General features: G+C 40.9%; 1 protein-coding gene across 1 annotated transcript; it reads right to left on the minus strand.

The window, feature by feature from the left end:
- Positions 1–381: 381 nt before the first annotated feature.
- On the minus strand, positions 382–23,304 carry LOC111009377 (ABC transporter A family protein). Its single transcript, XM_022282439.2, has 2 exons — positions 23,112–23,304; positions 382–844 (listed from the first exon to the last, which is right to left on the minus strand). Exons 1-2 carry the CDS (start codon positions 23,232–23,234, stop codon positions 749–751), a joined length of 219 nt encoding a protein of 72 aa, XP_022138131.1. The 5' UTR covers positions 23,235–23,304; the 3' UTR covers positions 382–748.
- Positions 23,305–24,174: the final 870 nt, after the last annotated feature.

The raw sequence follows: 24,174 nt of genomic DNA on the forward strand, positions 1-24,174 counted from the left end.
GCTGATCTCGAATCTTCATCTCCCTGGAAGCCAGCACTAGCAGCAATTCCTGAAGGAGTCGAGTAATTTGGCACATACTACAATTCTAGCATCCCATTGATGTGTATATTTGCAAAGTTGTTTCACTTTGCTAACTATCTTTTTCAATTTGGGTTTTTAGAGCAAATTCAGAGGTTAAACTAACATTAAGCAATACATTACCGTATATTTGAATTGATATTTCACACCACAGGTGACTATTGATATTAACTGGAAAACAAAAGGGACTAAAATTGAGAGTTCACAATTTTAACGACTAAAAAGTGAGAAATGGATACAAACATAGAAACTAGAATTCAAGTTTTGGAAGAAAATGAAAATGGGTAGTTCAGATGTCAATACTACATTTAAACTTTAAAAACTTTATTCTCCTTCATTCCGATTTGTCGTCAAACTCATTCGGATCAAGTCTTACAGGATGCTCCAACACTAGCAAAATGAAACTGAATAAAAGAATGAAGACCCCGTGCTCCCAAGGGATAGGTTCATTCAACCTGATAAACTTTAGAGAAGTTTCTACGAGCATGGTAGCATTCATTACAACACAGCTACCAGCCCCATACAAACATAAATCTGATAACAACAAAAATCAGCAAAACTTGACACCAGCGTAAAAGGCAAACCAGTTTTTCTACTGTTATTACTCTTCATAACTTTTGTATATTTCCAGTGAGACCTTCTAGACTGTAGTGGCCTCGGCCTCCAGCATCTACTCCGCTGTATGAACATGTTGGGAACCATCATTCTGGTTCAGCTTTTCCAGTGCGGAAATTCTACTCTCCAGAGAATCATGCAGCCCTCCCATCTGAAAAACCATTCGAAAGAAAATAATAAGTTATCATGCATCATGTCCAGCACCCTCACCAGACAATCACAAGGATGATAGAAGCATGTGACAAGGATTTTACATATTTTCAGCACTGTCCACAAGTGGTTCAGGACTTGGAAGTGGAAGAAATTTGTAAGCTTTCCTTACCAAAATATTGATATTCAAGCAGAAATGACAAGCAAGAACAAGCCTTAAGGCAATACAAAAGAACCTCCAGCCCTTTAGAGAGTGCCGACCCTCTCCTAGCTTACCTTTTACCAAAATAAACTAATCATAAACATCCAACGGATTCTGAAAAGTATAGAAGGACCCCTAACTAACTTAGGAGGTGAATTCCCATCTTTACCCCTCATTGCGTACATATTTACTATACGAGGTCTCACAAAATTACACACCAAAAAATGGTAATAATCCATCCTTAAGACAACCAACTGATTCCAGCATAAGCTTCTGGGTCATGTACGCATGTTTCCATGTACTTATAATTGCATGTTGGACAAAAACACATCACTGCTAGACTTGGAACTAGGTTTTTCTAATAATTAACAATTCACAATGTAGAGTAATGAAACCTTGCTAATATTTATCACGTTCTGATTAATATACCTTGGGAATTTAAGGCTTCAAGGGCTTATCGCTATTAAGCATATAAACCAAGTTGTGTTCATTTTATTTGCATGGACGTCCAATGAAATAAACTGTCATTCTTAAATTTTATAAACTGCCATTCTCTAGCAACTCGTTTGATTCAGCTATATATTATAGTTAGTTCAACTTAACAGAGTTGGACCATTTCAAAACAGTAATGACAATTCCAATAATTTCTTGTTTTTTTTTTCAATTGAAAACCAACTTTCAAGATAATAAAACAAAATACCAGGTGAGGCCCACAAAAAGAAGAGTCAAACCAAAACAAGGGAAACAACCTCGCAACAGTTACAAAGGAAAATACTTGGATCCTTACTAGTAAGGAGCAACTTCCTTCTTACCACCATTAATTATTTTACAACTCATTATTTAATAAAAAATAAAAAATTTATTTTTACATTTCTCTCTCTTGTTTGTTAGATATTTAATGGTTGTGAGGAGGAAGTTGCTCCTTACTAATAAGGAGGTATTTTTCATTTACAAAAGGATAAACCCTATCCAATTATAGTGTCAATCGGTTGTTGATCTGTGTGCTCTTTTTTGTTGAAAATTCTGGAGTTCCTTTCTTTCCATATGATCCAAATGAAGGCTCTGTTTATATTCATCCAAAGAGTAGCCTTTTCAAGCTTAAACGGATGCTGAATAAGAGTAGTTTCAAGCCAATCTCGAGGGTTGTTAGGAAGGCATAACTTCCATCCAAAAATAGATATAAAATAGATCCAAATTCAGGAGGAGAATGGAGTACAAAAAGATGTGGCTCTGTGATTCAAAGTTAGCCTTACAAAGGCAGCACCAATATGGAGAAACGGACCATTTAGGGCATCTCTTTTGTAGCTTATTGAAGGTGTTGAGACACAAGTGAGTGAGCTCCCAGATTAGGAACTTTACCTTCTTCAGATAGGAGGATTTCCAAATGGCCTTGAAGATGATTGCAGATGGGTTGTTCAAAGTCAGATTTCTAGGTTGTCAGTGATTTGACTGAAAAAAGACCATCCTTCTCTAGAGACCATACCCAAACATCTTCTCTGTTGGTGAAAAGAGATGTTAATAATGCAGATAAGGAGGCCCAAGCCCATTCCAGGATTTCTTCTTCTTTGAGATGCCTTCTGAAATGCATATTCCAAGCCTTATTTGTTCCATCCCACAAATCAGCAACAGACGCCTTCTTGATAGATGGAATAAAAGAGGAAAGTCATTCATCAGGGGGCCATTTCCAATCCAGTGGTCCTTGACCATTTCCAATTTTGCATTGAATGTTTGAGTGAACTAGGCTGCTTTGTTTAAAGATTAATTTCCAGGGCCCTTTGGAGGCTTGTAGAGACTTGTCATCCGGCTTTAGATCAAAATGTTTAGCTCCATATTTTGCTAGGATAACAGTCCTCCAAAGGGCACTCTTTCTTAGTGAAATCCCCAAACTCACTCAGCAAGAAATAGCCCTATTTTTATATTTCAAATCTAGATGCCAAGACCACCTTCTTGTAGAGGAAGTTCACTTTGTCCCATATAATAGATGGATATTGTCTTTCTCCTTGTTACCAGCCCATAATAATTTTTTGAACATGCTTTTTAGAGAATTTGCAGCTTCAGAGGGTAGTAGGCACAGGGAGAGAAAATATATAGGGAGGTTGGAGAGGGCAGCTCGTATGAGAGAGAGCCTACCACCTTTGGAGACATGAGTGTGACTCCAATTCATTAGTCTCCTCTCCACTTTTTGAATGATGGGTTCCCAAAAGGTCAATGATTTTGGCTTACCACGAAGGTGGAAGGCCCAAGTATGAGCTTGGCCAAGTGCTGACCTTACATACAGCAGATTAGCAAGGTGGGAAACATAATCTTCTTCACAATTTATCCCCAAAAATTCTGATTTTTGATGATTCACATTTAAGATGCTTCCTCAAATTGTTTGATGACAGATAAGAGATTCAGAATATCATTTCTTTTTGTGAAGAGAATGAAATTGTGTTGTCGGCGAATTGGAGATGGTTAATTTGTAAGTTATCCCTGCCCACTTAAAAACCTCTAGTGAAATTTTTTGATTCAGCAGCCAATAAAATCCTGCTTAGGCAATCTACAACCAAAATAAAGAGAAAGGGGAGAAAGTGAGTCTCCCTGCCTAAGACCTCTGGAAGCCCGAAATTTTCCACGAGACTTACCATTAATGATGATGGAAAAATTTGTCGACGATATACAGCCTCTGATACATCTTCTCCACCGATCTCCAAAACTTTTGGCTTTCAAAATCATCTCCAGAAAGTCCCAATCTACTTATGTCGAATGCCTTTTCCACATCAAGCTTAATGACCAGCCCTTGCTTGTTTTTCCTGAACCATTCGTCAATGATTTCATTTGCTACGAGGGATGCATCTAAGATTCATCTCCCAGCTACAGATGCTGATTGGAATTCTGAAAAGGTGAAGGGGAGAACTTTTGAGTCTTTAAGATAAAACTCTAGCCACAACTTTGTAAAGGCAAGGGGTGAGGCTGATGAGTTTGTAATCTCCAACTCTTCTAGAATCTATTTTCTTAGGAATCAGGCCGATATAGGACTCGTTCAAGCTTGCATTGATAGTAGCATTCTGAAAAAAATCCTGGAACACCTTCATAATATCAAGCTTGATGATGTTCCATGACTTTTTGAAAAACTCAGCTGTGGAGCCATCCAGCCCGGGGGATTTGTTTGTGCCCAAAGTTTGAATGGCTTGCCAAACTTCATCTTCTGTAAAAGGGGACTAAGGGCAAGGTTTTGTGAGAGAGAAATTGGATCCCAGTTAAGGAGGAATGCACCCGTTACTAGATTTTCTGGTGAAGAGATTTTTGTAGGAGATGAATTCTGCCTCAATGACATCTTCTCAAAGAAGGCTGATGTCTTGACTAGAGAGAATTTCTGTTATAGTATTCTTTCTTCTCTTTGCAGCCATGTAATAGTGAAAAAACCGAGTGTTTTCACCTCCCTCTAACTACCATTTAGCATTGCACTTTTGTCACCTCCTTTGCTGCAAAATTCATAAGTTCGATTTTAATCTTGAATCAGTAACTTTCAAATATTTGATGCATCCAAAAGTGTCAATGTTCCATGATTTTAACACTCCCTTCAAGCCTTTTAGCTTCTGGATGAAACCATGACCAGTCCATCCTTGCAGAGGGTTGTTTTTCCACCAATTATCCAAAAAGGGAAGGAAAGATGGATGCTGCAACCACATGTTTTCAAATTTGAAGGGAACGGGCCCCATTTTTGCTTTCCTAAAGTCAGCATCTGGGGTAATGATCAGAAGTAGTTCATTCTAGCCTTTTCGCCGATACAGGAGCAAATTTGTTCATGATGGAGTCCGAGAGAAGGAAGCGATCCAGGATTTTGTTAATAGAGCTGGAATGTGACTTGTAAACTTAACTGAATCTTGCAGTGCATTTCAAAACAGTAATGACAATTCCAATATTTTTGTCTCTCTCCCTCTCTTTAATTGAGAACCAACTTTCAAGATAATCAAACAAAATACCAAGCGAGGCCCAAAAAAAGAACGGTCAAACCAAAACAAGGGAAACAACTAGGGGTGTTCACGGGTTGGGTTGGGTCGGGTTAGGGGAGTTTTTTGGACCAACCCGAATTTTCGGGTTGGGTAGAATAGAGAACCGATGGAACCGAACAAGGTCAACCCAACCCAACCCAACCCTTATATTTTCGGGTTGGGTCGGGTTGGATCATCGGGTTGAGACGAGAGAAGGAAGGCAGTCAAACAAAAGAGGATTCAGTCGAAATCTGCAAAAATCGATTATTCATCGTAGAGAAAACTATTCACAATTCACTATCCCAGCCGCCATCATCAGAAAGTATCAAAATGAGGAAGAGTACGCAGAATGAGGGGAGAAGAAAGGAGGGGGAGACTAGAGAAGGGATCGATTGAGGGAGAAGAGGGGAGGGAAAGACCAAGGAGAACAATAGGGAGATGAAAGGAATGGGATGGAGGGAGGAAGACCGAGAGGGAGATGAAAGAAAAAGAAATGGGATGGAGGGAGTAAGACAGAGAGGGAGATGAGAGAAGGGGGGGAGAAGAGAGAGAAGGGGGAGGGGGGGAACGGGGGAGGAAGGGAGGCGGAAGGAGTGGGGGAGAAGAGAGAGGGGGAGGGGGGAGGTTAGGGTTTTGGTTAGGTTTAATATATATATATATATATAGGGTTTAGGGTTTAGGGTTTTTGCAATAAAGTAAGAGTTATGGAGACACAGACCACTTGAAACAAGAGAGAGAGGAAACAAAGTTACATTTGGAAATTACAGAAATTAAAAAGACCATTTACTTGTAGTATCCTAGAAATTATTAGGAAAATAGAAACTTAAAAAATGTATCTCCTATAAAAGTATGCTTAAATAATGAAGGGTTAATAATGAACATAACATTCATATTTCATTTAATTTGAAATAATTTGCACTTTTCACATAATTTAATTTGCTTTAGTTGTAGTTTTACTTTTTTTCTAAATAATCCCAATAATCAACCCCCCCGACAGATGTCCCCAGTAGACTCTTAGATAGATAAAGGGATTAGTGCAGGGATTTTGTTAGACAGTTGAGAACAGGTGAACCAAATTGAACCATCTCCGATATGCCGAAGACATTATTTTGTTTTGGCCCCATGATGATTGTTAGAGTATATATTAGTATATTTAATATTCTTGTATTAATATTAATTTGTCATTTACCTTCTCCTTATAGGATTAGGTCAACCTTGTATATTTGTCTATATATATAGACTTTAATAATGAGAATACTTAACATTGGATTCTCTCCAACCTTAGTCTCTACATGGTATCAGAGCTCTAGGTTTTTTAGGTTTCTTGCCCATTAGGGTTTTGCGCCCATTAGGGTTTTGTGCCCATTAGAGTTTTGTGCCTTAGGATTTTTTGTTCATTGCTATCCAACACCGCCACCGCCGCCGCCGCCGCCTGTTTTGTTTGGTTCAAGTGGTTTGATTTGGTTCTGTCGTTTTGTTCAAATAAGTTCGCTTGTTTGTTATGGCTGAGAAGAAATCAATCGTAACTTCTGAGGTGATCCCAATGATATCAAAAATCACAGAACACAAGTTGAATGGATCAAACTATTCTTCATGGAAAATCAATGTTCGTCTTTTTTTTGCGAAGTATTGATATGGACGATCACATAACTGAGGATCCGCCTAAGGATGAGAGCAAGAAAGCTTGGTTACGGGATGATGCTCGACTGGTTCTGCAGATCAAGAATTCGATCGAGGGTGACATTATTGGCTTGGTCAATGAATGTGAGTATGTTAAAGAGTTACTTAAATATTTAGAATTCCTTTATTCTGGAAAAGGAAATGTTAGTCGAATATTTGAAATCTGCAAGCGCTTCTACCAACTGGTGACCAATCTCTTACAAATTACTTTATGGAACACAAAAGAATTTACGCAGAGTTTAATGCATTACTCCCAGATAGTAATGATGCAAAAGTTCGGCTTGCCCAACGCGAACAACTAGCAGTTATCAGTTTTCTTCTTGGTCTTCCACCTAGATTTGATGTGGCCAAAGACCAATTACTCTCTGGTTCGGAAATTCCAGCTTTAGAGGAGGCATACACTCGAGTACTTCGAGTTGAGAAGTCACAACCCGTCTTGTCATCTCAGTCTAATAGTGCTTTGGTTGGACGTAGTACAAATGCAAACAGAGGTAATACCTACCAAGGGAATTCCACGACTTCGAATGCTCAACGTTCTAGTGCCCCAAGGTCAAATTCAGGAGATATTATTTTTTGCAATTATTGCCATAAGCCTGGTCATACAAAACGAGAATGTAGAAAGCTATTGAATAGAGGTCAGAAAACACAGTCTGCCCATGTTGCATCTACTCCTGATAATGCTGGCAAGTTAGTTACAATTCCTGCGGAAGAATTTGCTAAGTTCCAACAGTATCAAGAGTCATTGACGGCATCGTCCTCTAATCCAATTACCGCCATCGTTGAGTCAGGTAACACCAGTAAATGTCTTATTTCCTCCACATCAAAATGGGTCATTGACTCTGGTGCGACAAATCATATGTCAGGTAATCCTAACTTATTTGCTAATTTCTCCCCATATGCATCTTCGCCTGATGTTACCATAGCAAATGGCACAACTTCTCCTGTTCTTGGCTCTGGCACAGTTCATCTTTCCACATCCATTTCACTAACATCTGTTTTAAATTTACCACAATTTTCTTTTAATTTGATCTCTGTTAGTAAACTCACTCGTGATCTTAATTGTTGTGTCTTATTCTTCCCTGGTTATTGCCTATTTCAGGATCTTACGACGAAGAAGACTATTGGTAAAGGATGTGAATCCAATGGCCTCTACACGTTTGATACACAAATACCTACAGCCACTGTTTGCACTCGAGTGCCAACTCCTTTCGAAGAACATTGTCATTTGGGTCATCCATCTCTCCCCATGTTAAAGAGTCTTCGTCCTCAATTTCATAGCTTGCATTCTTTAGATTGTGAGTCATGTCAATTTGCTAAGTTTCATCGCCTTAGTTTGTATCCTAGAGTAAATAAACGAGCTACTACCTTTTTTGAATTAGTTCATTCTGATGTTTGGGGTCCGTGTCCTATTGAGTCCAAAGGTGGGTTTCGGTACTTTGTTACCTTTGTCGATGATTTTTCCCGTGTAACTTGGTTATATTTAATGAAATATCGTTCTGAGTTACTTTCTCATTTTCGTAACTTTCATGCTGAAATTCGAACTCAATTTGGTGGCTCTCTTAAAGTTCTACGAAGTGATAATGCTAAAGAATATTTTTCTGGAGCTCTTGGCTCTTATTTGAGTGAATATGGTATTCTTCACCAATCCTCTTGTGTCGATACTCCGTCTCAAAATGGAGTTGCAAAAAGAAAAAATAGACATCTTCTCGAAACAGCAACGGCCTTAATGTTTCAAATGCATGTTCCAAAATATTTTTGGGCCGATGCTATTTCGACGGCTTGCTTCCTGATTAATCGCATGCCTTCATCAGTTTTTAAGGGTGAAATACTTTATCGTACTCTATGTCCAATGCAACCTTTATTTCCTATTAAACCTAAAATATTTGGTTGCACCTGTTTTGTTCGTGATGTTCGCCCTCAGCTCACCAAATTGGACCCTAAGTCCTTGAAATGCATTTTCCTTGGTTATTCTCGTGTTCAAAAAGGGTATCGATGTTATTGTCCTGATCTCAATAGATATCTTGTCTCTCTCAACGTTACATTCTTTGAAAATACTCCTTTGTCATCATCTTTGAGTACCAGTCACGGGGAGAGTTCACAAGAAGATGATGACTTTCTTGTATATTTCATTGTCTCTCCTTCCACTGAAGAGCTTCCTAGCATTACATCTTCCTATGTGCCTGATCCTTCTATTCCCACCATTACTCAAGTTTATTCTCGTCGGCAACCTCCTACGGACTCATGCCCTATACCAGCAGCTTCTTCGCCCGAGGATCCAGGAATAAGTGATGACCTTCCAATTGCTCTTAGAAAAGGTAAGCGTAAATGTACTTATCCTGTTTCTTCTTTTGTCTCATATAACCATTTGTCCTCACCTATTTGTTCGTTTCTTGCATCCTTTGAGTCTGTATCTGTTCCTAAAACCGTTCATGAAGCTTTGTCTCATCCTGGTTGGCGGGCTGCTATGTTGGAGGAAATGACTGCCTTAGATGACAATGGTACTTGGGATTTAGTGTCTCTTCCTGCAGAAAAAAAAACCTATCGGTTGTAAATGGGTGTTTGCTGTTAAAGTTCATCCTGATGGATCCATTGCCCGTTTGAAAGCTCGCCTTGTTGCTAAAGGATACGCGCAGACTTATGGAATTGATTATAGTGATACTTTTTCTCCGGTTGCTAAATTGACTTCTGTTAGGTTATTCATTTCCTTGGCATCTATTCACCATTGGCCGTTACATCAGCTTGATATTAAAAATGCCTTCCTCCATGGTGATCTTCAAGAGGAAGTGTATATAGAGCAACCACCAGGGTTTGTTGCTCAGGGGGAGAATGGAAAGGTATGTCGTCTTTGTAAATCCTTATATGGGTTGAAACAAAGTCCACGAGCATGGTTTGAAAAATTCAGTCAGGTGGTTCTCACTTTGGAATGAAGAAGAGTAAGTCGGACCATTCTGTCTTCTATAAACAAACTGAGTCTGGTGTTATCTTACTGGTTGTATATGTTGATGATATTGTGATTACTGGTCATGCTTCATCAGGCATCCTATCACTCAAAACTTTCCTTCATAGTCAATTTCATACGAAGGATTTGGGAGTGCTAAAATATTTCTTAGGAATTGAGGTAATAAGGAGCAAGAAGGGGATTCTCTTATCACAGAGGAAATATGTACTTGACCTGTTAACTGAAACAGGAAAGTTAGCTGCTAAGCCGCGTAGTACCCCAATGATACCTAATTTACAACTTACAAAGGAAGGGGAGTTGTTGAAAGATCCTGAGAAGTATAGGAGATTAGTAGGAAAGTTGAATTATCTTACGGTTACGAGGCCAGACATAGCTTATCCAGTTAGTATTATGAGTCAGTTTATGAGTTCTCCTACGACTGACCATTGGATCGCATTGGAACATATTTTATGTTATTTGAAAGGTGCTCCTGGACGTGGTTTGTTATATAAAGATCATGGTCATCTTAATATTGAATGTTTTTCAGATGCTGATTGGGCAGGTTCTAAGGAAGATAGAAGATCAACCTCAGGATATTGTGTATTTGTCGGAGGTAATTTAGTTTCTTGGAAAAGTAAGAAACAAAACGTGGTGTCGCGTTCGAGTGCTGAATCAGAATATAGAGCTATGGCACAGTCGGTGTGTGAATTAGTATGGATACATCAGCTTCTGACTGAATTGGGATTTGGCATCACCACTCCAATGAAACTTTGGTGTGATAATCAAGCAGCTCTTCATATTGTATCTAATCCAGTATTTCATGAACGAACCAAACACATTGAAGTTGATTGTCATTATGTACGTGAGAAAATACAGCAAGGATTGGTGGCTACAGGGTATGTGAAGACTGGAGAGCAGCTAGGAGATATCTTTACTAAAGCATTGAATGGAGCACGAATAGATTATTTGTCTAACAAGTTGGGCATGATTAACATATATGCACCAACTTGAGGGGAGTGTTAGAATATATATTAGTATATTTTATATTCTTGTATTAATATTAATTTGTCATTTACCTTCTCCTTATAGGATTAGGTCAACCTTGTATATTTGTCTATATATATAGACTTTAATAATGAGAATACTTAACATTGGATTCTCTCCAACCTTAGTCTCTACAATGATAAATGCCTTGAAGATCTTTCAGGCCACAAAATTAACTTGAATCGGTAATGACTATGGAAATAAACATTGAAGCCAAAGAGTTGCAAGATATGGCTGTTCTCAAGGCGAGTGGCCCCTCTTATCCTAAAGAAGAGTTTCTGGAATCCAGAAATTGAAAAGGTTACATAAGTAAGAAAATGCATGTACTTCAAAGATGGAATGGATGCTAAACTTTGTTGCAATATTTTCATCTGTTGTATCTAATAGAAACTAGTTTATTTATGCATCAGAAGGTACAAGCTAAGGGAGATGTACAGAGCTCCCTACTTCTCCCCTCTTCCCTCAACCAGCGATGAAGATAATTGTTACTCAAAAAGTACCCTCCTCAGAATCTATCTCTACATATATTCCCTCCTTTAACTAACAAATATTGTTGTAACCATCATGGGTTGGCAAGCCAATGTAAATATTAGAGGACTTAACGGTTTAGAGGAAATGAGTTCAACCATAGTAGCCACCGACTTAGGACTTAATATACGAGCTACGTTGGCAACCAAAATGTAGTAAGGTTAGATGGTTGTCCCGTGAGAATAGTTGAGAGGAGTATACTCGCGGATACCAAAAAAAAAAAAAAACTAACTAATATTCTTGTTCCCACATTGTATTCATAATCAATACCAAAACAACTACACATTTCATAGCTTCTTCATTCTCTCCCTTCAGCTGTATACTCAGCAGGATTGGGGTCTATTAGTATCCCACTTTCAATCTTTTCCCAAAATCCTTGTTAAATGCTAAAGTAGTTAGAGTGAAAGATGGGAGACTTCTTATAGTTTGGAGGGGTTTAGCAAGCAGAACGTCGTTAAATGAACTGGAATCTCATTTCTAAAAGTAGAGGAGGAGGATTTGGGGTGGGCAATCTTAGCAGAAATATATCTTTGGTTTCAAGGCTATGAAGACTCGATTGGAAAGATAGTTCTCTTTGGCACCAGGTGGTTGCTAGTAAAATTATAATAATAGGGAGGGGAGGTAAGTTTACTGTTAAAGATCTAGGCATTAATTGAAGAAGTCTTAAAATTAGTTACTGGATGCATGCAGAATTTTGATGTGGGTGATGGTGGCAACATATTGTGAGGTATCCCTCACCAGAGAAAATTCAACAAAGAAAACTAGACCTCAGGCATTATAAGCTGCTCCACCGATTTGAAAGGATGGAGACCTCTCCTAACCTATCAGCCCACTGATTGACAGCAAAAACAAATGTATCCCAATCCCAAAGCTACCCTCGTTCCTTCCGCTTCTGGTATCCAACCTCCATGAGCTTCTCGGACGTCGTCTCCCTTTTCGGTACCGAGCGACCGTCAGGGCCTGAAACATTAGAGTCACAATGTGCATGGGTGTTGCCTTAGGGGTTTTGACTAGGGTTTTAGTCAATGTTTGCTGCAGTCCAGTGGTCCGACTTTCGGTTGCCTCACCCGCTGCTTGGACCGCAGAGTTTCGATTGTCAATTAGCTGCGCCTTCGGCATGATTTGGCTCAATCCCATTGGTTCCATGGCCAATACCTCTGCTTGCACCATTGAGTCACTTCATCCGTTAACTGGGGTAACGGCACCGACAGAGCCTCATTCTTGTTGGTACTCTGTTATGGTACCCTCCTGTTTGACAGCGAGACGACGAGCACACTGGTTACCTTCCTTCAATGGTTGAAAACGTCCAAACATTCGAGTTTTCAAGTTCTCCCAATTGATAAAATTCAGTCGATTATCCGTCCATCTGTACCACAACAAAGCAATTTCGTTAAAACTAATGACAACTACGGTCACCTTCTTCAAATTTGTCAGTTTATGGATATCAAAGTATCGTTCTACCCTAAACAGCCACGAGTCAGGGTTCTTGAGTTTTGATCTTCAATTAACTGGGCCTTCGGCATGATTTGGTTCAATCTCATTGGTTCCATGGTTAGTACCTCTGCTTGCACCACTGAGTCCAGCCCATTTAGGAAAGTATTTTCCAACACTTCATCCGTTAACTGGGGTAACGACACCGACAGAGCCAGCACATATGGCACGAAAAGGAAATCCGATTTCGGTAAGACTTGATCTGAATCGTAGTTCAGATTCAAGTCGGTTCAGTGAGGGCGACCGCGAAAGTCACCGAATGGGTCAGTCTTTTCCTTCAGTTTGTCCTATATTGAAAACAGTGTTTTCGAGGCGCAAGGCGCACCTCAAGGCGACAAGCCCTTAGATCGCCTTAAGGCGAGAGGCGATAAAAAGGCGACGCCTGAGTGAAGCAAGGCGCACCTTTATTTATATATATATAAAATTCCAAAGTTATAATAGATTAAATAAGATTAAACAGTACATATATCAAGTAAAATCAAGAAGCGTGTTTTAAAACATTAAAACATTAAAAAATAATTTAATATTTAAATAAAAGTTCACTTAAATTAACAAATAAAAATTTTAATAATTTAATATTTAAATAAAAGTTCACTTAAATTAAAAAATAAAAATTTTAAAAGTTTTTATATCGTAAAACGCAATGGCAATAACCCATTTAAGCTGCCATCTGTTTATTAGTCACCATGCATGGCACTAGCACTAACTGTTCTTGAAAATAATACCATGCATGACCCTCATTTAATACTTCTTGAAAATGTAATTCTGGCTTTTGCTTTTCTCCCACTTTTCTTATTTTTCTTCTCTTTGCATCTGAATCTTCTTCTTCCTAATTTCGACACTTCTTTTTCCTTCCACTCTTCTACTTTTCATTCTTCTTTCTTCGACCTTTCATTCTCCTTCCATCCTAATGTTTTTCCTTTTAATTTCGACGATCGACAGAGGCAAATAGTTGCCGGCAAAGACAAAGAAGGTGAACCAAAGACAAAGAAGAAGCTATCAAGGAGAATTTGGATAATTTTTAGGTTTTTTCATTTGAGGTGAGCTTGTTGTGCGCCCGCCTTCAACAAGGCGATCGCCTTGCCTCAGGCGAGAGGCGAGCAAAGGCCGGTTGAAGGCGCTCGCCTGGGCACGTTGCAAGGCGCACCTGGGCGAAATCGCCTCGCCTCTCGCCTGAGGCGAGCGCCCGGGTGCGCCTCGAAATCACTGATTGAAAATCAAAAAAGCGTGGGAGGACATTGCGGATGTCCAGGACGGACACGACTTCTTCTAACGCTAGAAGACCACCGGTGGGCGTTATGGCAAAGAACAAGAAGAAAACAAAAGGAGAAATTTGTCCAATAGTAACAAATGGTGCCTCCACAGGTTGACATCCGATCCAACCTAGTAGTAAGCAATCCGCCAAAAGCAACCAAAATAGTCCTTGGTGAATAGCGCGAAAACTTGAACTACGCACATACATACTTTTAAAAAAAGGTAAAGCCAACAGACATATAAAAAGTGGTGCTATTGCGGCTACACCTCCCGCTTTGTCAGGAATACTACCAAGAATGGCATGAATCGGTAGGAAATACCATTCCGGCACAATATGAGGCGGGGTGGGCATCGGATTAGCAGGTATATAATTGTCGGGATGCTAAGGCTCTCCTTATCCCCCCTCCCTTTTCTTTCCTCCCTGATCGTGTGTGGGCCACACTTCTGAAAGGCCCTACAGGGGTCCTTCACTTACTTGTGTGAGCCCCCCGCCCGCTCACGCTCCTTACCAACAACCCGGCGCTTCGCCGGAACACACCATAGGTTAGTCCAACAACCAGTGGGCTCCTCGCCGCTGCACATTAGCAGAAAAAAGTGAGTGAATAGCCAAAGTCACTGGCAAGGCTACGCGCACAGTAACATACAGCTGAAGAACGGCTTCTGAATATTTCAGATGGGATTTCTTTTTGCCACTACCCTGTATATAGAGTTATACCCTGTAAAAGTGTTTACAGTCTAAGACATTCTATCTCCTCTATAGAGACACAGATATGTTGGGGTAGTTCCCCTTTGTTTGTGCGAATGAGTAGGTTTTTCCATGTCATCTGCCATTCTTTCTGCAGCAATGATCGCAGAAGCCAAATCCGGTACATTTTGCCAACGAATCCCAGGAGCGGAGCTATACCGAAAAAGATTTCAAATTGATATCAGTCTTCTATGTTCTCACCCTCCCTATTCCCCAGCAACTTCAAGGCAACCAAAGGGGACGTAGGGGCAGTGTTTTCGAGGCGCAAGGCGCACCTCAAGGCGACAAGCCCTTAGATCGCCTTAAGGCGAGAGGCGATAAAAAGGCGACGCCTGAGTGAAGCAAGGCGCACCTTTATTTATATATATATATAAAATTCCAAAGTTATAATAGATTAAATAAGATTAAACAGTAAATATATCAAGTAAAATAAAGAAGCGTGTTTTAAAACATTAAAACATTAAAAAAATAATTTAATATTTAAATAAAAGTTCACTTAAATTAACAAATAAAAATTTTAATAATTTAATATTTAAATAAAAGTTCACTCAAATTAAAAAATAAACATTTTAAAAGTTTTTATATCGTAAAACGCAATGGCAATAACCCATTTAAGCTGCCATCTGTTTATTAGTCACCATGCATGGCACTAGCACTAAATGTTCTTGAAAATAATACCATGCATGACCCTCATTTAATGCTTCTTGAAAATGTAATTCTGGCTCTTGCTTTTCTCCCACTTTTCTTATTTTTCTTCTCTTTGCATCTGAATCTTCTTCTTCCTAATTTCGACACTTCTTTTTCCTTCCACTCTTCTACTTTTCATTCTTCTTTCTTCGACCTTTCATTCTCCTTCCATCCTAATGTTTTTCCTTTTAATTTCGACGATCGACAGAGGCAAATAGTTGCCGGCAAAGACAAAGAAGGTGAACCAAAGACAAAGAAGACGCTGTCAAGGAGAATTTGGATAATTTTTAGGGTTTTTCATTTGAGGTGAGCTTGTTGTGCGCCCGCCTTCAACAAGGCGATCGCCTTGCCTCAGGCGAGAGGCGAGCAAAGGCCGGTTGAAGGCGCTCGCCTGGGCACGTTGCAAGGCGCACCTGGGCGAAATCGCCTCGCCTCTCGCCTGAGGCGAGCGCCCGGGTGCGCCTCGAAATCACTGCGTAGGGGGAGATGGAACAACGTCCAAGCTGTGACAACCCAGCCGAAACAACCTGCTTCTCAGCAAATAAAGTTCCACTCCCAAACCTACCAGCAATCTCAAGTTCAGAGTAAACCATCTCCACAGCAAGACTCCTGTGCTCCACTCCAATTAGGGCAAAAAAATCGATCTCCTTCATCCCAACAACATCAAAATAAGCCAGCCACACCAGGTAGCTCCCATCGCTTCGACAGTCCAGAGTGCTCCTGTTCAACATCAACAGTCACATTGGAAAGGTCAAAGCAATGGCCAGCGTAGGCGTCGACAATTGACTACTTTTGCGGACTCGATAAACAAGAAGAAACAAAATGGAGGAGGAGGAGCGCGATCTCATGACCTCGAGACAGTTTCGCGCCACAGAGCGGACGCTTTAACCATTCAGCCATGGATGCAAAGAGACTCAGGAGTGAACTAGGTTTTGGTATTCCTTCTCAAGCTTCTATTTCTTCCGTTAAAGGAGATTCGGGAAAAGATGGAATAGGAAGACGTGTTTCCAAAACGAACAAGATACGGGTTGAGAAGGGGAAGTTAGCAAAGTTAACTCGGCACAACCTAACGATGCATCCAATACCAATGATCTGTGCCTAGAATGCGTTGCTAGATCTCTACTCTAGAAAGCTATACAGGCAACAACAAAGGCGGTTTGACCGGGGGCATCCCTTTCATTACTTCTTTCACGACGAGGGAACCGCGTCCGCATCCGCATCAGTCGAAGTGGTGGAACGCCCTCCTGAGTCAAAAAGAGAGCTTCTGCACCTCTCTCCAAGAGATAGGATCGGTATCAGAATCGGCTGAAGGAGAGTGAAGAGGCAGCTACTCTCCTAGCCCAGCCCACGGGGAAGCCTCTTCTTTCTGGTTTACATCAAGTGCATTGAATGCCCCACAAAGAGGATGGGTCAAGGAGAAGTTCGGGACGAAACCTGAGTGGATCTGCGGCAAAGCGGAGCCTGCGGGGGTATGGCGGCTTGTGCTGTGCCGTCATTTCGGAACATCACGTTGGCTTTGAAGCAGCTGCATGGTACTGGCATTTTGTAGACGTGGTTCGGTTATTCCTATTTGTTTCTATCTATTGGTGAGGAGGTATATGAAAGAACGAAACAGTGGATTGAGGAATGAAAGCTTGAAGACAAAGAGAACCGGACTTTTCCAAAGAATTACAGCAGCTTTCCCAATCGACCCGAGCCCCCGACCCAAATCCTACCCGTTTTCATATGGGCCAAATGGAAAAAGTAGACTTCTGGAAGCCCGCTTAGAGGGAGAGTTGGATGGGCACACACCGTCAGCTATATGGAAATGGAGCAAATGGAACCTCCTCTGACCCTGATGGAACGGAATCATATTTAGGATAGTGGAGGTGCCTTTACTAATATTCTAATAGTTGGCCCTCGCTGTTATCTGATCGATACTCTATATGTTTAAGAGATTGCAAATAGTGTCTCAGGTCACACCTGTGATACATTGAATCGCGGGATTGTGAAAGAATCCCACGCCAGAGCGTCTCTATCGTTCCTTAGCTTCCTCGGGATGCGTGGTCTAGAAGCTGCTTAAGAAATTTACGGCGAACGACCTTATTATTGTCCGGGTTGATGATATCGAACTTTGTTACCCCCATTCGAACCTCTTTTCCCGCCAGTCCTGCGACTTCTGACAGCTTGATTTTGAAAGTTGCCAAATGTCGCATCCCCATTCGATAGATCCCACCTACCTCTCCCGGAACCCCTTGTTTATTCATTCTGTTCCGTCAGGGTCACTCTCTTGTCTCGATTCCCAAGACCTCTAACATTTCGACGATATTATTTTGAACCTCATTGAGCACTTTGGGTCTTTTTCCCTCTCCTACGACTACCTTCCACAACCTCCTCTCCGAAGTTTCAGTTACACACTAGGCTCTGGAGCTCCCTACACAATCTAGGCTGCTTAGACCTAGCCGACACCCTCTCACCCGACCAAACCACCATCTCCCCACAACCTACCCCTTCTTCTCTCTATATATCCCCTGCCTGAAGCTGACTATCAACACTAGGAGCAACCGTGCCCTCACTGCATGTTGAGGAGGTGAGTAAGGGGCAACTTCTTTCTCAACCTTACCCGCTTCTTAGGATGATGCATGTGCTATGATCCATCGGATTATTTTGATTCGATTTTCGGTGCGTTGTTTCAGCGAATTAAAGAAACCGCTGATTCCACAGTTCCTTCATCAGATTTGGGTGCGTTTGAAAGAGCTGCTCGCTAGCGCATCCAGGGCCCCGGCGCCCAGCTCCGCTGGAGAGGCCTAGCCTGATCTGAGAAGTGCTAATTTGGTTCATCTCGACTTCATTCAAGAACGCCGCCGCATCAGACGAAGAATCGCGATCCATGGCAATTTGACTTTCAACAGAAGGTCAGTTCAAGTCATCTCATTGATGTTCATCACCTGTCACAACTCTCGTTCTTTTTTAAGCCTACAGAAGCTCGTGATCTTTCTTACTTTCTTTCAGGAATGAGTGGGACTTTCTTTACAATTTATCCCTCATGTAGTATGAAATTCTTAGTGTACCATAGGCGGTAATCTGGCTTTAATCGATTTCCTTCCTCTAGTTAAAGATTTAAATATGGATACTAGCTCTGCTCTATGCTAGTTGGTAGCTCACCAGGCTCTTCTGTTAGCCTCTCGAGAGCCTTCTCTCTATGCTTCCTTTTCTTGTTGCTACAGGCCTCTGAAAAAGATCAGATAGGAACTAGTTCACCTCTAACAACTATTGAAAAAGGCTTTCTTTGAGGGTGTAGGATTTCAATATCGACTTGAATTCCACTTTATCAAAGTCTAGTCCTTATGCACTAGGGCGCTCATCCGTTACTTCAAGTGCTTTTCCTTGAGCTAATCCTCTTGCTAGGAGCTCGGACAGTTCGAGCATTAGAAGTAGCAGAGTCAAGGTAGCATTCCATGTAGCAGCACTCTAGTATTTAGTACATACGAGCTCCGGCCCTCAGCAGCTCGAATACAAAATAAACTTGTTCATTTATGTTACCTGTTGTGGACCTTCAACGTTTCACCTTTCATAGATTTGGGAAAGGCTGTTTTGGTTTGGGAAGTGACGTTGAGACTGGGCACGTGCGATAAGTAATAAAGAAAGCAAAGGGAAATCGGACGAGTTAGAGCAGGGAACAATGGGCATCCCTGCCTGGAAAACAAAGAGTAGAGTCAGGCGAAGGACCTGACGCAACTCTACTACCGCCTTTCCTACCAAAAAGCTAACCCAACCAAAGGAAATTACATAAGGTCTGGAAAGGGCTATAAAGAATCTCATTCCTTCCTCCCTTTCTTCCCCTGTTTCCGAGATCGATATAGCCCTCTCGAAACCTAGCTGTTAGAGTCGCATTTCCGGGCTAATATTCCACTTAATCCCTGAATGGGTACTTGAACCCTTCTCCTGCAAGGTATAGAACAACTAAGGTGTGGGCCCTGCTCGCTGCTGTACTTGTATGTATAGAGCCATGTTAGCTTCACATGGGAGCCTTTTTCTAAAGGCTAAAAAGGCACTCATCAGTCAACTCGGCCCCTTTCCTATTCCGCTTTGCCGCCTATTAAGAGAATAGGTCCCGTTGAAGCGGCCCACCTTTATGCTTCTCTCCTCGAGAACCGCTCACCCCTTCACTGGAAACGACTTATGCTACCCCACCCCAAGCAACGGTCGGGGTGCCCATCAACATGGCGGGGAAGCCTAGCAGAACGGCTATCCCATACTTGGCTAGGCCCATTGTGTTATCCCTATTTACTTTGTTTGTTGGAGTCATAAGACGAATGGTTAACGATGACTCTGATGGGTGGTTTTGCTAGAATAGGCAATAATGAGGTCACTATTTTAGTAAATGATGCGGAGAAGGCTAGTGACATTGATCCACAAGAAGCTCAGCAAACTCTTGAAATAGCGGAAGCTAACTTGAGGAAAGCTCAGGGCAAGAGACAAATAATCGAGGCAAATCTAGCTCTCAGACGAGCTAGGACACGACCACGCGGAGCGCCGGACCGGCCTATTGAAGAAAGAGATCATTAAACCAATTTTGCCGAGCTAAGGTGTGGAACCCTCATTTTTTAGTCTTTTTTTTTTATATAATAAGCTAAAGGGGCTGGGAATCGCAAGAATTGAGAAGTCCTCCATTGAATGGGGTGGAAAAGAAAGGTTCGGAAATGGCCGGATTAGCAGGAGGAAGGGCGGCCCCACCTTGAAACAAAGGTGTACGTACATAAATAAAGAGGCTGATTATTGCTGCCCGACAGTATGGAGTACTGACCACACCGAGGGACAGGCCCAGAAGCGAAGGACGGGAACGAGCGGAATCAATATGTTCAAATTTCTGGCCTTGCACCGACCATCTAATGGACCATGGTCAGTAGCTGGTCCGAGAGGATGATCAGCCACACTGGGACTGAGACACGGCCCAGACTCCTACGGGAGGAAGCAGTGGGGAATTTTCTGCAATGGGCGAAAGCCTGACGGAGCAATGCCGCGTGGAGGTAGAAGGCCTACGGGTCGTGAAGGGTCAGGGCCTTTCTCGCTGGGCGAGCGCATCCGATTCGAAAGTTCTTTCCTAAACCATTTCCCGTTCAGTTGCTGAAATCTCGAGAAAAGCTTGATAAATGAGATATCCATTTCTTCGCCTCTTTGCCAATAAATCATAATTACCGTGGAAAATAGCAGGATGTGTGAGATTACATTGACCCGTACATAGGATTGGATTAAGTTCTGAATAATCATGAATCCCGCTTTCGTTTTTACCAAAGAGATCCGAACTATAAAATTTCTGTCTCACTTTATCGTTATTTACTAAAAGGCTAGAAATATATCTTCTTTCGACAGAAAGAGAATGAACGTTAATTTGATCTTGATCCTTGTAGAGTGAAAAAGGACTACACTGCATCCGCACGAACCTCCCGATAATATCCATAAATGACTTGTTTTTGGTAAGAGATGAACATTACTATATGTAAATTCGGGTGCATGGTACACATCGATACTCCAATGCATTTCTCCCTCTGAGTCAGAATAAATATGTTTTCGAACCCTCTCTTTTAAATTAAGAGTGTATGTTCCCCCGCGAATCTTAGCAATCACTTGTTCTGATTCTACATATTGATCATTTTGAACACTTGTTGGTACTCTGTTATGGTATCCTCCTGTTTGACAGCGAGACGACGAGAACATTGGTTACCTTCCTTCAATGGTTGAAAACGTCCAAACATTCGAGTTTTCAAGTTCTCCCAATTGATAAACTTCAGTCGATTATCCATCCATCTGTACCACACCAAAGCAATCTCGTTAAAACTAATGACAGCTACGGTCACCTTCTTCAAATCCGTCAGTTAATGGATATCAAAGTATCGTTCTACCCTATACAGCCACGAGTCAGGGTTCTTGAGTTTCAATCTTCAATTAATTGGGCCTTCGGCATGCTTTGGTTCAATCTCATTGGTTCCATGGTTAGTTCCTCTGCTTGCACCATTGAGTCCAGTCCATTTAGGAAAGTATTTTCCAACACTTCATCCATTAACTGGGGCAACGGCACCAACAGAGCCTCATTCTTGTTGGTACTCTGTTATGGTACCCTCCTGTTTTATGGCGAGACGACAAGCACACTGGTTACCTTCCTTCAATGGTTGAAAACGTTCAAACATTCGAGTTTTCAAGTTCTTCTAATTGATAAACTTCAGTCAATTATCCATCCATCTGTACCACACCAAAGCAATCTCGTTAAAACTAATGACAACTACAGTCACCTTCTTCAAATTCGTCACTTTATGGATATCAAAGTATCGTTCTACCCCTAAACAGCCACGATTCATGGTTCTCCACTGAAAATATCAGCATCTCGACCTTCTTAAACTTGCTCCGATCATTGCTCTGTTCTTGTTTGTCCATAGCTTCCAACACCTCCTCCGGGATTTCCTCTTCTAAGTCGATGTTTCTCCCATGTTCAACTCAATGAGTGGTGTCCAACCGCCTGTGATTTCCACCATAAACATCTCTAAGGATTCTAGGTGATCTCACTTACTCGACGTTGCCTGTTGCTTGCTCGACGTTGTTCCTCTACTTGAGTGTTGATCATCGCCAGCATCCCCTTCAAGCTTCAAATCTACCTCTCCGTTGAGTCGAATCGCTCTTCCAACTTCTTTGTTATTCTCTTTGGTTTTCCCATATGACTAGATCTTATACCAATTCGTGAGGTATCCCTCACCAGATCATATGCAACAAAGAAAACTAGCCCTCATGCATTAAAGGCTGCTCCACCAGTTCGAGAGGATGGAGATGTATCCTAACCTATCAGCCTACTGATTGACAACAAAAACAAATATACCCCAATCCCAGAGCTACCCTGCCCCCATATTCGCCTCCCTAAGTTGTCCCCTCCACCAACCCCCCCACAACAAGGACCGTACTCTTCAGCTGCCACTAACCGTTAGGAGTATTTTCCTCTTTCCCTTCCTATTAGAAACATTCACAATAAAATACCTCACACATATTTTCTGGAATGACCTATGAATCGACAGAAGTACTCTGAAATTGTCGTTTGCCAGAAGGTATCATTGGGTAACTCCAAACTACAAAGATCTGGTTATAAAAGGTTGCTGGAATGTTAGTAACAGTGCTCGGGACTTCAGTTCCAGACAAGCCTTCAACAATGGGGAGATAATTGAGTGGATTTCTTGTTTAGATTTGATTTGATTCAGTTCAGCACGCAGAAAACAGGGGCATTCTTGCTTGGAAACTGGACCCATAGGATAGCTTTACTATTAAATCCCAGTTCAACAACCTAGTTAAAGCTTGCGAAGCATTAACTGCTATATCATGCCCACTCGTTGAATCAAAAGGTTCTGAAGTAAGAAAAGCCTAAAGAAGAAAATAGTAGTTTTTGGGGACTTCAGCTCGCCATGGAATTAACAGGGCAGAAAATATACAAAGTCAATCAAATCTAGCGTACTAAATATCGACAGAACAGAGATGGGTTTTTAAACTAAATCTGTATCTCCATCTCTGCTATTTCAAAGCCAGCCAAATAATTCAAAATTTTCACTGAAATTAAGTCTCGAGTAAGTTCAAATTAGGAAAGAATTAGAAATGAAGTACCCGGATCGAATTAATGCAACAAAAGCAATTCATGTCAAAACAAATAAAAATGGGGTGGAGAAGAACATGAACATCGCAACAGAGACTGAAATGAGAAAATTAGAATACCTTTTGGGATATGGAGTCGTACGCAATCTTGTAATCTCTCTGAAGAAGGTAAAGCCCCAGAGATGATGCAACCGCTGCTCCGGCAAAGAACGAAGCCAATCTCACTCTCAGGACATAACCCATTTCTTCCACCCACGATCTTCTCCTTCGCTTCGTTCGCCCTCCTTTTTTCTTTGTAATAGGCGTAAATGCCTATTCAAAAATCATATCATATTTACCAAAATGGCCTAATATAAAATTTAGGGTAAATTTTATTTTCCCTAAAAGTATAATACAAAAATTACCATTACTGCCCCTTTTTAATTTTACCTGCAATTTCATTTTAACCTTGTGCCGTTTCAGGGTAGTTACTTTTTTATTTTATTATCAATTATAAAACACTTTTAAAGTGATCAATTAAAGAATATTAGTGAGCGATTATGTAAAAGATAAATTCCACGATTGATATGATAGGATGGATAATATGCTCTTTAATATGGAAAGGAAAACAGAAAATTGATGAAGAGAATGTCCTAAATCTCCCGAGAAGTAGAAAGAATTACAATGCTCATTCTGCTTAAAATTCTAGGAATTCGTTGATAGTTAGAATAGATTCATAGACCAAGTCGACTGATCCGTTTTAAATTTTAAATAGTTTTTTAGGGTCATTTCTTATTTCTTCTATGTCATAGGATTAAAACCCAAAAATCGTTGTTGATTTCCTTGGAAATGGCTATATTAGCATATCAACTATCCATATTGAGTAAGACCAGGGGGATTACACATGTTCTCATTTCTCTCTAGTGGAATTATTTCTTTTTTTGTTAAGTACAACAAATTTGGAGGTGAAAATTTGAATCTCCAATTTCAAATAAAATAGTGTTATTTGCATATTGACTTTCCCTCTAGAGTAGTTAGTTTGGATGCCGATCGAGTTCATAACGTTATTGGATACCTCACAAAGATCGAGTCTTCAATTAGAACATCTATTTCTATCCCCTCGTACTCTTCCAATATATTGAGCAACTTGTTGAACATCGTTTCAAAACTATCGTGATTCAAATCTTCAACATAGTAAACAATA

This window comes from Momordica charantia, assembly GCF_013281855.1.
Source record: "Momordica charantia cultivar OHB3-1 chromosome 6 unlocalized genomic scaffold, Mcharantia_2.0 BLBB01000006.1, whole genome shotgun sequence".
NCBI lineage: Eukaryota > Viridiplantae > Streptophyta > Magnoliopsida > Cucurbitales > Cucurbitaceae > Momordica > Momordica charantia.

Coding starts and splice junctions, on each gene's coding strand:
- LOC111009377 (XM_022282439.2), bottom strand. CDS start 23,234: ATGGGTTATGTCCTGAGAGTGAGATTGGCTTCGTTCTTTGCCGGAGCA. Junction 845..23,111: donor ACGACTCCATATCCCAAAAG/GTATTCTAATTT, acceptor ATGGTTTTTCAG/ATGGGAGGGCTGCATGATTC.